At 43.0% G+C, this 15,422-nt stretch overlaps 5 protein-coding genes across 5 annotated transcripts; 3 read left to right on the plus strand and 2 right to left on the minus strand. All coding sequences in view use genetic code 12, as the record gives it.

The window, feature by feature from the left end:
* Positions 1–73: 73 nt before the first annotated feature.
* PRP21 (pre-mRNA splicing factor) lies at positions 74–1,303 on the minus strand (the record flags this gene model as incomplete). The annotated part of the gene is made up of 1 exon (XM_001387900.1): positions 74–1,303. The coding sequence occupies one exon, from the start codon at positions 1,301–1,303 to the stop codon at positions 74–76; it is 1,230 nt and encodes a 409-aa protein (XP_001387937.2).
* A 1,234-nt stretch (positions 1,304–2,537) lies between these two features.
* On the plus strand, positions 2,538–4,853 carry PICST_37973 (predicted protein; the record flags this gene model as incomplete). The annotated part of the gene is made up of 3 exons (XM_001387487.1): positions 2,538–2,805; positions 2,872–3,173; positions 3,927–4,853. Coding segments are annotated over 3 exons (1,497 nt in total), but the record flags the coding sequence as incomplete, so codon positions are not given.
* Positions 4,854–6,691: 1,838 nt separating this feature from the next.
* On the plus strand, positions 6,692–8,681 carry NEM1 (Nuclear Envelope Morphology). The gene is made up of 3 exons (XM_001387488.1): positions 6,692–7,289; positions 7,389–7,564; positions 7,688–8,681. Exons 1-3 carry the CDS (start codon positions 7,107–7,109, stop codon positions 8,532–8,534), a joined length of 1,206 nt encoding a protein of 401 aa, XP_001387525.1. The 5' UTR covers positions 6,692–7,106; the 3' UTR covers positions 8,535–8,681.
* Positions 8,682–9,558: 877 nt separating this feature from the next.
* On the plus strand, positions 9,559–10,770 carry AAT22 (Aspartate aminotransferase/Glutamic oxaloacetic transaminase AAT2/GOT1; the record flags this gene model as incomplete). Its single annotated transcript, XM_001387489.1, has 1 exon — positions 9,559–10,770. The coding sequence occupies one exon, from the start codon at positions 9,559–9,561 to the stop codon at positions 10,768–10,770; it is 1,212 nt and encodes a 403-aa protein (XP_001387526.1).
* Positions 10,771–10,835: 65 nt separating this feature from the next.
* On the minus strand, positions 10,836–13,383 carry PICST_64902 (possible regulatory protein; the record flags this gene model as incomplete). Its single annotated transcript, XM_001387901.1, has 3 exons — positions 10,836–12,938; positions 13,226–13,229; positions 13,324–13,383. 3 exons carry the CDS (start codon positions 13,381–13,383, stop codon positions 10,975–10,977), a joined length of 2,028 nt encoding a protein of 675 aa, XP_001387938.2.
* Between the last annotated feature and the right edge of the window lie 2,039 nt (positions 13,384–15,422).

Raw genomic sequence — 15,422 nt, forward strand, 5'->3', positions numbered from 1 at the left:
ATTCTTGCTTATCTTTCTGTTGACTTCCTTTTTATCTTCTATTCAGTAGCCTCTATTAGTTTCTATTGGAGGACTATTGTGGGCCAATTTGAGGTCTCTTCTTTTGTGGTTGATCACTGTCACTATCTCTTTTCCTTACTATCCTCTTGATGTTCTCGTAAACTTGATCTGTAGTTAAGTTCGATGCATATGAGAAATTCTTACGGACAAAATTTTCCTGTTCTTGTTTGTACCTTGGATCACGCAAAAGGACCTTGAGATGATTATCGAATTTCAGCTCAGGAATCATCTTACCTGTTATAGGACATTTGATAGATGGTTCTACACCAGAAGTTGTCAGAACTTCACTTTTCTTCAATCTGGATTCACCAGCAGCTCTGATTTTCATACCTTTGATAGCTGGAGGTTTTGAAACTGTAGCAACTTTCACTTTATCTTCATCTGTCTTTGCAGTTGAAACTGGTGCTGGTGCTGGCAACTCTAAGTCTTTACTCTTTGACTCTAGAGATCTATACAACAAGTTTTCTCGAGATAACGGTGCTGGCAATTCTTTGACTTCGTCTATTGCATCGAATTCTATCATACCAACTATGGCGAAATCCTGCCAATCTATAGATGCAAAGTGAGCTTGCTTCTGTTCGATTAGTTTTTGCTTCTCCTTTCTCTCAACCTTGTTCATTTTGTCGTACTGCGCTCTCTTGTAAGCATTAGAAATCATTTTGTCTGCATCGTTCAATTGCTCATTTATCTGTAATACATCTTCATCTTCAGGCTGGTTCGAGTAGAACTTAAGAAGGATCAGATACTGATCTATGTATTGCCTGAAAAGTTTATTAAGCGAATGTTTTTCGTTAACGAAATCAAACTGGGCTCTGTTTCCAACTTTAATCTCGTGGTTTTGAAGTTTTTTGGCATACTCATCTCCGTTTTTGGCTACGTAGAGTGCGGTAAGCTTGATGATATCAAGATCGAGTGCTGAAATCTTTGGAAGATCGACAAGAAATTTCAATTTTCGAGGACGTTCCATCGTTTCTGCCTTTTCTGATGTAGACTGAGACTTCAATAAATCATTAGAAGTAGTGTTGTTTGAATTGGTTGTGTTACCTCCATCAATCTTCCATTTATAATAGTTGTAGTATTCGTTTTCCGGAGTTAGAAAGTCGAATTTGTGCTCAGTATTGTTGGCTAAAAGGCGCTGTTCAAACGATAGCCCATTTTTGAGGACATATCCGACTGTTTTATCGATCGACTGACGTATTTCTTCGGGTGGAACATTGACATTCGTCGGTATTTCTGAACTCATCGCAGATTTTTGATAGAATTATTTATAAGATGTAAGGATTATTGCTGAAAAATAGCAATAGTTAAGAATGGGAACAACGACTGTATCTGTTCACAGTGCACTTGTTTGCTTTGAGATATGGGTGCAAATGATAATTGTGGACTGTGAATCTTTTTCAGATATAACGAATTCATGAAGTTTGATATTTGGTCGGATATCGAATTAATGTGATCTTTATATATACAAATCGACATATTCCGGGCAAACTACCGGCCTTTCCGATCGCCTACTGTGCAGATCATTTAGTCTCTGCAAACGAAGAGCTCTGATAAGGCCGAGGATGTAGAAATAAATAGTACCTTCTCTGAAATCAGATCTGGTTGGTATGAATCAAAGAAGATATATATGAAACCTGGTGGTTCCTCGGAAGTTGTCAGCAGTGTAATCGATATCTAGTCTCTAGCTTCAGTTACTCTGTTGGGAGCAATTTCCTCATAGTCAAGATATTTTTCAGTCGCACCCATAGTTAAGAGCAACAGAATCTGGGGATATTCATCCTCGGAAAATCGACCGATAAATATATAAAACCACTTCTATATAATTAGATAGATCCATACCAATCCCTGTTTCCATTCCTTCCTTTCATATATTAGGCTCCATCATCAATTTCCTATCGCTCACAAGAAGCTTCTACCGAATTTGCCTGATTAGTTGACTTGAGACAATTGCCGATCTCCTCTGTTCTACACAGGCCATTTCTAACATTAGCAACTCTAGACACATAGCTGGTGCTATCAAAAGATAGTTTCTCTTCCTTGCAAAACTGTAGAAAAAGCAGAATAAAGCTGTTTCGACTTCCAACTTGCTCCTTCTGGCCAATTGGAATCGTCCTAACTTTCGTTTCCAGCCTCTGCTTCGGAACATGTCGGCCCTGGCTCCAGATTACGTCCTGGATCATGGCGCAGACCCTGAGACTAGAAATTGTTCCAGTACCGTGGCACCGCATCTAGACGAAGACCACAGCTATCTGAAGTTTCCAGACACCGAAACACACAACAAGGAACAGGTACAACAAACGCAATACATTGATTCCGAGCTCAATCTTGAAGACCACCTAAAAAACGAGAATGGCGAAGATTTGAATATCCAGAATGTGAAAAATTTCCATAATCTTGAGCATACCAAAAATGAACATCACCACCGTCACCACCACAAGAAAAAGAAACGCAGAAGAAGCAGGAATCTCGCTTCGGACGAGTCAGATGTCGATTCTTTAACTGAACAGATGGAACAGATTGGAAAATTGAATCTCAATTTGAATCTCAATTTGTCGTCGTATATCACCAAGGATTCGTTCAATTTACCGAATATGCCCAACTTTTCAAATCTTCCCAACTTGCCAAACTTGCCCAACTTGCCCAACTTACCCAACTTGCCGACTTTTGAACTTTCGCGAATTCAGGAGTTTCCCAAAGAATTTTCTCGGTACGTTTCCAGCTACATTAATGCTTCAAGGATAACAAGTAGTTCGGATGCAGCCGATACGGGTAACTCGACCAGACTGGGGAGTGAACTGTTAGTTGCAGAAGATAAATCACATGAGCAGCAACGATTGGCAAACTCGATCAAGACGGTGTTATCGACTCGTATCCAGATGAACAAGTTCCTCAGTGACTTGCGCCTCGGAGTTAACATTTCAACAGCTATAGACCGGTTGCAGCCGTTGACTGATATCATCCATGAAACGATTTTCCTTCCCGCAGAAGACATCAGCGACTTTGAAGACGACTACGAAGTTGGACGAGGTCGAAGCGAGGCGACAGACGAAATAACAGAACCAGTAGGTGTAGGAGAGATTGTCAATAAGGACCAACCTCTTTTGTACGATATAGTTAAACCCGAGCCAGCCTCGGCGAGCTATAAACGAAGAAGTAGACGGCGCCAAATTCTAGAAAGCATCGACGATAGTGGCACTCAGACTAGTGACTTGGACAACATCGATGGTTTAACCATAGAACAAGTCAAGAAGTTGACAGATCTAGACTCGTTAGATGATTTCTCGAAGGAAGTGCTTCTCCGTAACAGAATCCAGCAGATCCAGAATTTGGATTGCATCTCACAGACTGCAAAGAACAAGCTTGTTACGAGGTTAATGATGGGAAACTACTACAAGTATGTCAGTGAAAAACTCTCAAAAGAGAACAAATCTGAGTTGAAGCTACCCTCACTGTTGAAGAAGCAGAAGCTAGTCTTGCACGAACTAGACCACAACGACGGAGACTCAACTATTGTAGAAGATTTGGTTATTCCAGAAGTAGAGGAATCTCTGGTAATACAAGAAGTAGAAGAAAACGTCGAAGCTAATCTTGCTGCTTCTCCGATGGATGTTTCCATGGGAGAGGAAGTAAATATAGAAGAAGAGGAAGACGAGGAAGACGAGGAAGACGAGTCAGAAGGAGAGGAGGTAATTCTTACCGAACAAGACCAGGAACCCTCTTTTCATGACCCCCCGTTCAATACAATCATGGGATGTCAACACTATCACCGCAAGTGTAAGTTAGAGTGTCCGACATGTTTAAAGTGGTACACTTGTCGATTTTGTCATGACAGTGAAGTTACGTCGCATAAGCTCATCCGTTCGGAGGTTAGACACATCCTTTGCATGAAGTGCAACACGCCGCAAGTTCCTGAGTCCAACCACTGCGTCAACTGTGAAACTGAATTGGCATACTACTTCTGTTCTAAATGCGTTCTTTACGACAACGATCACACCAAGGATATTTACCATTGCGACAAATGTGGTATATGTCGTTTGGGATTGGGAATAGGAAAGGACTACTTCCACTGTGACGAATGTAACATTTGCTTGTCCATAGACTTACGGGAAAAACACAAGTGTTTGAACAATACTACACACTGTGATTGTCCCATTTGCAACGAGTACCTTTTCACTTCTGTCAACAAGGTGGTATTCATGAAGTGTGGTCACTCTATCCACCAGCATTGCTATGACGAAATGGTCAAGCACAGTTACAAGTGTCCCATCTGTAAAAAGACGATTGTAAATGTTGAGACGCAGTTCAGGCTCTTGGACCAAGAAATCAGCCAGCTGCCATTGCCGGCACCGTACAACTCGTGGCGGTGTATTATCAGCTGTAATGACTGCAAGGGCAAGTCGAATGCGCCATACCATGTCTTGGGGTTGAAGTGTAAATATTGCAAGAGTTATAATACCAACCAACTCAAATTAATTAAACCCGAAGAAGAGGACGATGATATTGATGGCGGCAACGAAACACAGCGAACAGAGCACTTTGATCTGGACTTGATGCGGTTAGCCAGAACGAACTTGCTGAGTAATTTTAGAATAGACGAGCATAGTATACACGAGGATGAAATAAGTGGCTACGAGGACGAAGGTGAGGATGGTGAAGCTGATGATGAGAACGAAAACGACAATATATCCCAGTTGAGGAAGTTAACTGTTATTGGCAGAAACAACGAGAACCCATACCGGTCCAATGTGTCGTATATTACTTCTATCTTCCAGAACTTCATTAATAGCGCTACGTCGAAAAAGATCGATGACACAGAAGAAGGCAGTTTTGCGAGAAGTGTAGGTATAGCGACAGAGGACGACAACATGAACGTGGATGACGACAAGGAGAGTGATTTGGGCGAGATAGGAGGGTTTTAGAGAGTTCTTGATGGCTAGGAATGGCTGCGAAAATCGCTATAATTAAGTTCTACAGTGTGCGATTTGTCCCCTAGAGATCAATATGTATATAGCCTAATGACGTTACAACTAATTAATGATAATATCTCATATATGATACACAGATAATGCTAGTACTCAAACACTACTTTGTTATTACGAATGGATTAGCATACAAGTACAAAAGTACCATCTAGAGCAATTCAACAAATGCGGAAGAGCATCAAGTAGCTGATTACGTACAACTTCGAAATACGGAAAAAACAGAATAAGTTCGATTACTCGATACGACATAAGCCGTTTTTGAAATTTGCAAACGACAGGCTCAACCAGCAGCTCTAGTCGTACAATAACTACGAAGTGAAATGGAGTTCGGAGGTGGGGCGCAAAATGGCCGTGCGCATTTGGAGTGGCGTCCCGATTAGGCAATGGGTCACCTCTTGCGGGCTGAAAAGGCTAGGAAATTTGTGGGGCCAACTCAACAAACAGAGCCAGAATGTCGCAAGTTGGTCACTATGGAGAGATGGGTCACGAGAGGAGTTGTAGAACTGTAGGCGGAAGAGCTTGGGAGTATGGGGAAATGGTATGAAAGACGAAACGTGAGAAATGCCGATTATGAGAAAAAGTAGGGGGAAAAAGTAACAGAAGCTAATGAGAATTACAGAAATTAGGTTTAGAATCAGTAGATATTTGTGAGTCTTCGATTTGAGCATAATACGAGAGCATGAGACACATTCCACAAATAAGCCGAGAGACACACTTCGTTCACAATCCACATTTGGAGTACACAATCCAAAATTCCCGTCTCCATTCCCATCTTCTCTTAGCCATGAGCCCAGGCTAGAAATCCTCCGATTCTGCGCCCAACGAATCGGTGATGGCAGTGTGCATATAGAGCCCATCACCAACGTGTAGAACAACGGTTGAAGTCAGGAAACGTGCAATCGAATGTCGTGAAGCGATAGCCGTGAGTTCGGCCAATAGGAAGAGAGATCCGCCGAGACGTATTAATTACCTGGCTAGCTACCAACTAGTTGCTTGTAGTGTAAATGGTGCCCTTTTGCGATCTGGTGGGGGCCTGGTTTCCTATGAGATCATCTCCGATCGTATAGATGCAGCGACATTTTGTGTCCCAACAGCCGGTCATTCAGGCTGCAGAGCGTTGGGTACCCAAAGACGACTGGCAGTAGCTGCTCTGTAATCCACTGAGACCGCTCTACGGAGAGAAAAGCCATTCCGTATGACTTCAGGTCGAACATTTTCAGAATGCTCCAGTTATCAGACTGCTCCAGTTATTTACTGGGTGCGGAATTTTTCACATGTGCCACAGATTAGCGGGTGGAAAAGGACATACAAATGCACACATATCTCTAAATTACAGATATCCAGCCATGCTGCTCTGGAGGTTCATTACATTCTATCGGTTTCGTTCTGTCCACGGTTCCTACTTCCTAAACTATTCCCCGGTATTCGGTGAAACTGTAGATCAGTCTCTCTCTTTCGCAGTCAGTCTATGTAGTCACCCATCTGTTTTTCCGGTCGTTCCCCAACATTAGAAATGTCGCATGTCGCGCCGATTTGCGCCTGTACACCGGCCACTATTTATAGTTGGCACTAACTGGTGTTTCTCTATCATATGGTGAGTTCTCATCTCGGTTCCTCTGCTCTTCTTGTTGTATCCTTATCCTGGGAGAATGCTCTTGTAGACTGCTGTGGGTCGGTAAATAAACTCATCTCGTCACATCGGTGTTCGGCCATCTCGTCCTAAACTACCCATTCTATACTACCTACTATATCTCAAACTCATATTGACACAGGCATAGATTCGTAGAATCTCAACTATCATTAGCCAAGTATTACTTCAATCGCCCGCAAGTTCAACAACCACATAAAGGCAACGCCAGCTTCCATTGCAGCCGCAACATCTTCGGGCTGTACCTCCTTCAACTGCTTCATTATCATCGTATAGGATCAAATCAGATCATCCACTTGTCTTATCATACTGTGAGACAATATCTAGTACCTTCACTACCATTCACGCTTCATCCTTCCGTCTTACAACTATTCTTTACATCTCGCTGCAGACCTCCATGGACATTTCGCATAACTATGAACTCGCTTAAAATAATAGTTAACTCCTTTGATACGCTCTATCCGAAAAAGGATTACGAACTCACAAGCTCGGCTCAAGACCTCGACGAAGAAGATGACATAGATGATGCTGGCGAAATTAATTTAGCCAAAGCAGACATAGCGGAGCCCAATGAAAGCACAACCAGCATCAACAGTAATGTGAACAACTCCGGCTCTTCTACCGCAACCATGACTATTACCGAGTCTCCCGTGACGCAGGCACTTCCGGCTGATTACGAGAAAATCATGGCCAAACAGAGTTCTGAACAAGACTCGATATTGCGGTCCATCGCAAACCTTTTACGCTTTGCTATCAAGACCATTTTGTTTGTGCCCAACGTACTCATAGTGAAACCTATCAGCTTCATGTGGCTCCTTGTGACTTTCCCATTCATCTACACCTTTGAACAACTCGGACTCGTTAACTTTGGGAAGTCCAGCCTGATTGTAGTCAAAGAAATTCCAGAGTCGATGGATTCTTCCTACGAAAAAATCTTACCAGAACAGACAGAGATAGAGGAAGACATCGACTTGATAAAAGACGACAGCAATATCAGTAAACTTCGTCGCAACAATAATAACATTAGTAGCGGTAAAATAATGACAAGCTCGTCTTCAACTCCTGACCAGCGCTCGGAAATAGACGATAAGACCGAGATCCTCAAACAGGAAAACATTCTTTCCAACAACATCAAATCTCCAACCTCATATTCCAAATACATAATACCGCCACCATTACGATTATATCCCTTATCCAGAAATCCACAGAAGAAACGTAAGAGAAAGACTCTCATTCTCGATCTTGACGAGACGTTAATCCACTCTTTATCACGAGGTTCTCCCCGTTCTTTTAACACTTCGTCGTCTTCGGCTCCGAAAATGATCGAAATCAAACTCAACAATATTGCATCTCTATACTACGTTCACAAACGGCCCTATTGTGACTACTTCCTCAAAGAAATCTCGAAGTGGTTTGAGCTCCAGATCTTTACGGCTAGTGTCAAGGAATACGCTGATCCAATCATTGACTGGTTGGAAAGTGACATAATAGACAACTCCCGGAAGAACTCCAAGCATGAGTCAGACTCAGAGGTTCCCAGCAAAATCTTCACCAGAAGATACTACAGAACCGATTGCACATATCGACAAGGAGTAGGATACATCAAGGATTTGTCTAAGTTCTTCGCCAAAGACGATGAGCTTAAGAACGTAATTATCCTCGACAATTCTCCCATAAGTTATGCTCTTCATGAAGATAATGCCGTCATGATTGAAGGGTGGATCAACGATCAGCGAGACCGCGATCTTTTGCATTTGTTGCCCATGCTTCACAGTTTGAGTCTCTGTATAGATGTAAGGTACATCTTGGGCTTGCGACACGGAGAGAAGTCCTTTGAAAGGTAACCAATTATATCATTACTATTAATCTCAATATTTATTGCTTGCTTTAATGAACTAGAGTCAAAACATCAACTCCAAAATTACACCGTTAATAGAAAAGTTTTGAATTAGATACTACATACATTTATGTCAATGTATACGATTGCATTTATGAGTAAACTGAAGACCGTATTGCAGGGTCAATGTAGACAAGAGAAGGAGTAAACGAAGAGGAAAAACTAGGTGATCTCTGCTGGCACTTCAGTATTGGAATCAAACTGTTGTACTCGTGCTAGATTATCTAGTTTTTCGAGATTTTTTGCACCCATTTGAAAGTTGCGTATAGTTGGTATATTGGCTTTGGAGAAATTGTTATTTCTTCGAGCCAACACCCTTATGCTCTTCAACATAAATTCATATTCCCAAGCATTCTTTGCTAATAATCTTGCCAGTATACAAATACCACTTAATATGTCAAAACGTTTTGTTTAATATTCGCAGCCATATTGAACATACAACTTCAAGGAACTCTTAAAACCATAATGGCGGATTCTGCCGAGTACCTGCCTTCAAATCTTCGCCTAAAATAGCTTTCCTATTTAAGAATCCCCTTTGAACGATAAAAGAGGAACCGTATCTTCTCGCTATTCTTTCCCTAACACCACACCCTAGTAGTTGTGGAGTTTCCGAGATTTCCTTTATAGCCCTCAAGCGGTGCGGCTCAGCAACCCCCACATTAGGAACTGTGCGGCAATCGACGGGCTTTCGTTTATTTCTACTATGTAAACTGGTAGCGCCCAGAAAATTTTTCAATGCCCGAGTCCAAATTTGGGGCAATTCCGTATTGTGGAACTACTGTAGGTATGAATCATATTGGATAACTATAAAGGACAAAGGATCTGCCTTCTCTCTCAGATGTTGTAATTTACGGAACTTAGAGTTATTTCACAAAGTTTTGAGAAGTTACCTTCAGAAAAAGCTTCAAATCTATCTTTCTGTCTGAGTATACTTGATTAGTCTGCGAAATCTACCATAGTATATATCCATCATGACCGTTACTTCCAAGTTCAACCAGTTGGTCAGAGAAGAGCCTGATCCCATTGTGAAGACTATGTCCCTTTACGCCCAAGACCCTTCTCCTAATAAAGTAGATGTTTCTATCGGAGTCTACAAGTCGGAATCCGGAGGACCTTACCTCTTCCCTTGTGTCGCGGAAGCAAAGAAGATCTTGGCTGCTAACGACCCTGGTCACAACTATACCAACATGCAAGGTATTCCTGAGTTCTTGGAAGGTGCTAGAAGGGCTGCTTTTGGTGAAAAGTACGCCAGCGAAGGCAAGTTGGCTTCGTTGCAAACTATCTCTGGTACTGGTGCTCTCCACATGGCATTCCTCTTCTTGAGAGAAGCTGGCTACACCAACTATTACTTGGGAGTACCCTCTTGGTCCAACTACGTTTCCATGGTTGAACACGTAGGTGGTAAGGTCACCACCTTCAATCACTACAGAGAGGATACCAAGGACGTAGACTTTGACTCGGTTGTCGCTACCTTGGAATCGGCTCCTGCTGACTCTGTTTTCATTTTCCAGACCTGTTGTCACAACCCCACTGGTGCTGACTACACCCAGGAACAATGGACGAAGATCGCTGAGTTGGTCAAACAAAGAAGCATTATCCCATTGCTCGATACCGCGTACCAAGGCTTCTCCTCCGGTGACAAGGAAAAGGATGCTTGGGCTATCAGACACTTTTACGAATTGGGTATTGAGTTCGTTGTTTCTCAGTCGTTCTCCAAGAACTTGGGCTTATATGGAGAAAGAGTGGGAGCTATGCATGCTGTTGTTCAAGACAAGGAGTTTGTGCCCAACGCTCAAAGCACCTTGGTAGCTCTCTTCAGATCCGAATGCTCGTTTGCTCCAGCTTTTGGAGCCAGGGTTGCTTCTATCGTCTTCCAATCCCCAGAATTGCAAAAGGTCTGGAGAGAAGACGTCGCCAACATCACTAAGAGATTGAAGTCTGTCAGACAGAAGGTGTTAGAAAGATTGACAAAGTTGCAAACCCCAGGCACATGGGACAACGTTATCAAGCAAGAAGGTTTGTTCTGGTACTCAGGCTTAACTCCAGCCCAGAATGATAGACTTATCTCGAAGCATAGCGTCTACTCCACTTCAATCGGAAGAGTCAACATTGCTGGTTTGTCCGATGCCAATATCAACTACTTCTGTGATGCCGTGGATGAAGTCGTCAGAGCCATCAACTAATTTATATCATGTATAGTAAAATGTGTATTGAATGTAAAGTAATGTCTACGATGCATGTAAAGTTACTTTGGATCCTAACCTGGTGTAGGACCAGGAAACAGTGATTGAATCATTATTAGTCTACATAGATATCAAAATATCATGCATAGATTTGTTCAACTGTCTCCATATTTCACAATTGTCTTTTATATCACAATGTAGTTATCACAATTGTCTTCCATGTATCTTTTTGAGATGTGCCTTGAGGTTATCCTTTCTGTTGAACCTCTTTCCACACTCTGGTTCGTCGCACTCAAACGGTTTCTCTGACGAATGACTCTTCATATGTCTCTTAACGTGCTCTGGACGCTGGAACCTGGCATCGCACATAGGGCATTTATGTTTCTTCTTGGCTTTTTCCTTTTCTACCTTATCGTCTAGCTGAAGTGGAGCAGGATTAACCATAGAAAGTCCATTGTGGTGCAATGGGATGCCACCATTCATGACATACATTTCTTGCAGTACTGGAAATGCTGCCATGGGCGGAAGCAAGCCTGGTTGTGAGCCAGTCACTATTCCGCCAGGATATACTGGAGGAGTCGACTGCGACGACATCGAAGTGTTGGACAAGTCCTTATTGCTGGCATCCTGCAAACGGGACAAGGGAGCTGTAGCAATAGAAGCCAAGTCTATAGATGCTGGATACGACTTTGTGAACGATGTTGTTGATACTGACTGGCTCAAGTTCTTAACAAGATTCTTATTGAACTTGGCCATACTGGAGTCCAAGGGATTATTCAGGTCTGTAGTAAACAGCAGCAGTAGCAAGTCAACACCCTTTGGTCGGTAAGCAGGTGTTACGGAGAAATGGCTAGCTTCTATGTATGTGTCATCGTACTCTGATGCCGAGTTGGGCACCGAATACGACTTGGTAGCATCGGCTAGACTGAGATTTTGGCCATATTGTAGCAGTGAAGTGTCAGTATAGAAAATTCCAGGGGTCGAGCTGGAAGAAATCGCTTCAGGATTTTCGTTAGACTCGGTGATAGTAGCATTAGATCCAATCTGACTGGTTATAAGACGAAGAGAGAGATCAGCAGCGTTGATGAAGGAGTCATCTCGTTTAATAGCAGAGTCTTTGGCTGTTGTTCTAGAAGCAGCCAGAATCGCATTAGCAATGCTAGAATATGACTTAGCTTTCTTGAGCTGCTTGATAGCATCGTCTTCTTGGTCTTCAATCTTGATGGAATCAAGAGTATCGTGACGCTTGAGAACGTAGGGCATATTTGAGCCAGAGCTATTCGAGTTGGAGTTCGAGTTGTTGCTAGGACTGAAGAATGAAGAGCTCATATTGGACGTTCCAGAATCGCTGGCCAAGTTGGCTCTATTGCTATGTATAGAAGTTCTTTGACCCGGTGTTTGAAGTGGAGTGCCAAAGTCGTCCAAATCGCCACTTTTCGATACTCTCGGAGATACGAAAGTAGACAGGGAATAGAACGGGTTAAGGTTGGCGTTTGCCCCGGCCGAAAACGACGATGATCCAGCAGATTTACCTGCAACGACCCCAGCCAATGAAAGCGGGAGATTCAGTGCATCTATGGACATCCGAGATCTGGACCGAGTGTGTCCTTTGACTTTGCTAGAGTGAGGAGTCTTGGAGACTTTAGTTAGGGCCACAGGTGACAATGCTGAAGATGTATGGGAACGTAGAGGCGTGTTGAATATGTTGGCACTGGCGTTGTTGATAGACGAAATAGAGAGCGACTTATTACGTCCAGCACGACGAGGAGTAGCCATTACGGGCTGAAAGTTTGCGGCCACATTCAGCTTCTGGTTCAGCAGCAGTGCATGCTGTTGAAGAGAAGAAGGAGAGTCTGATAACGATTGGTTCGAAGCAGACAGCGAAAGTTGTGGTATGGACTCCATAGAGTAGAGAGTATTGTTTGAATACGATTGAGGCATCGAATACGCCATAGCCAGTGTAGATACGTATTGTGAAGATGGAGGATCTTGGCTCATTGAGGCTATAGAAGAAGTCAGAAGAGTATTCTGGTGAAACGGTCTTCTTGAACCGAACACCGATCCCACACCATGAATATTACTATTTTCAACGTCATCATTATGGATACCGAAATTATTATTGTGAAATTTTTGGTTATTGTTACTGTCCTCATTGTCTAAGTCGTTGTCTGTGTCGATCTCGTCAAGTTCGTCATTATTGAGGTGGTTGTGAAGCATATTGTAGGTACCCTCATCTAGAGAAATATTTTTGGAATGGGAGAACCGGCCAGAGTCAAGGACTACGGTAGAGTCGAAATCGTTCATATTGTTTGAGCTATTATTGTTATTGCTATGATTGTTATGACTGATATTGTTACTATTATGGTTCATGTTCTCGTTTTCTATACTCTCATTAAGATTGTTCATTCTTCGCTGAAAGTCTTCGAGATACAATTTGGAATTTCGCGAGTTGGACGACACTGGAACCACTTCGTTGTCGTAGTCATTTTCTCGGGAAAACATCGACTCCTGGTGGGCGGACGAGGTCCTGTTCTGGTCATCGAAGACGTCTACAGTCTGGACCTCGAACGGCTGGGAAAGCAGTGTTGGCGAGCTTAGTAAGTATTTGTCCATTGGTGGGCTCAGGTCGGAAGTCACTCACACCAGGGGAGGAGAGGATGGCCGGTCTTGCTTTGTGGGCAGGGTGATGGAAGAAAATCAAGGAGTTGGCCGAGGTCAACGAAGCGAGGGTAACAAGGGCGGAAAAGAAGTAAAAACAAAATGGAAAATGGATATGGGATGGGTCTGAAGAGAAAGAAGAAAGATGAGGTTTCAGCCTTCAAACTTTTATGGAGGTCTTGTTGTCTGCGAATTTCGGGGTCGGTTCTCACAACAACCGACTCTGTGTAGCTTGTACTTATGCCTCGAAATTCAGGTTTATACCCAGATACTTATATATATCAGAGATGACAGAAACAACAGAGAAAGAGACAAGAACGAGCTGGAAAAAAGATGTATCTCCTCCTATAGCACATCTCGCAGTCGGCTCAGCTCCTCAGTGGTGGGTTCTCCAGACACATTGTTCGAGTGCTCGACAATGGCGGGCAAGATCCGGGGACGCTGGTGGTGGACTGCAATGGGTTTCAATAATGAAACCGAGGGCGCAACCGAGCAACTTTCGTTTTGGGGAAAAAAATTCCACTATGACGCGTATATCCGGAATAAAACAGGCTGTACGGTTTTCAGATAACACAACTACGGAAAAGCACTCTAGCATATTTTGTCCTGGGCAGGTCCAAGGTATACGGACAAAGTAGAGGAGAAGATTTTCGTCGGTTAAGAAAAAAGTTACACTACAACGTAGGATTTTTCTTCCATTCTGCCACGGATTCCGTTCGGCAAAAATAGAAGACACCCATTACGACTAGCGAATATAGAGAACTGTTCCAGAGTGCTTTAGTAGAAAGTTCCGGTTCTTCTCCAATTAACCACACTCAAATTGCAAAGCTCAGCTTCAGCTTCGTATGTTAAATTTGGACGTCCACTCCTCAGTTTCTAATTTTACATTCGTCGGAGAATGCATGTTAAATTGCGAGAATCCTCCATGAAATACTACGTTTAAGTATTTAACCCCATACACAATGGGTTGGCGCTACGGTACAGTACTTCTAGAACCCATGTATCAGATGAAGTCGGCGTTTTCCGTTTTGCACCATTTGACAGATTTTTCAAGGTCTGCCCAGAGGGTAGTCAGGTAGACTTGCCTTCTGGTTGGCCAGGAATTCCTGCGATGGCTCAGGCAATTATATCGGCTTTGTGAGTATTTGGTGGAAAATTTGTGAGTGTGTGAAAAATTCATATTGGCTCGGTTTGCCGAGACCAGACTCGGTTAGGAGGTGTTAAATAACAGTGTTAAATTAGCGATCCATACCGCAGAGACTGTGAAATTGATCGACGAGAACGGAATTTATAATTCCTCTATCTGGGATATCTTAGTAATCTGACAAGAACAGTTGAAACTTCCAACAATTAATCTTGCGTATGAAAAAGCCGAAACGTATATATCCAGTTCTTCTGCTTCTCCCCTGGGCCAATGCCACAGCTACAATGTACCGGGTCCATACAAGACGGGGCCGTATTGTTAAGAGAACTTTTGTATGGCATTGTTCGATTCAGGCGCCTGGTGGACATCTGTGCGACCGGATCTCAGAATTTGCCATATCCGGTTATTTGCGCGCACAAACCGGGAGACGCGTCTTGATTAGTTGTTGGTACTCCTTTAGAACACTAAGGGTTCCCAACCGACTTACGAGCGCATTGTCTTCGGTGTAGCGAGGCGTGCGTTTCTACTCTCTATAGTGTTGCTATTGACAATAACGACCTGGCATGAAAGTTTCACGTCGAGGGTCCAGTACGAATTGACTGAGATTTTTCCTACTGTGGAGTTCGCAACCGGAATGTCTATCTCTTTTTTTGGATTGCACACCCGAAACCTGAAACAGTGTATGCGATCGTAGCAAAAGACATCAAGGGCACATGATCTTATGGTAATTTCATTCCGATCTTTATGAGATAAAGCCAATAGCCATTTCACGGTCAATTGCCCCAGAATTTGGGCTCCTTGATGTTGAAAAAGAAAATCTGCCTCGCTGGCAGCATTCAAGTAGCTAATA

Source organism: Scheffersomyces stipitis, chromosome 1 (genome assembly GCF_000209165.1).
Source record: "Scheffersomyces stipitis CBS 6054 chromosome 1, whole genome shotgun sequence".
Classification (NCBI taxonomy): domain Eukaryota; kingdom Fungi; phylum Ascomycota; class Pichiomycetes; order Serinales; family Debaryomycetaceae; genus Scheffersomyces; species Scheffersomyces stipitis.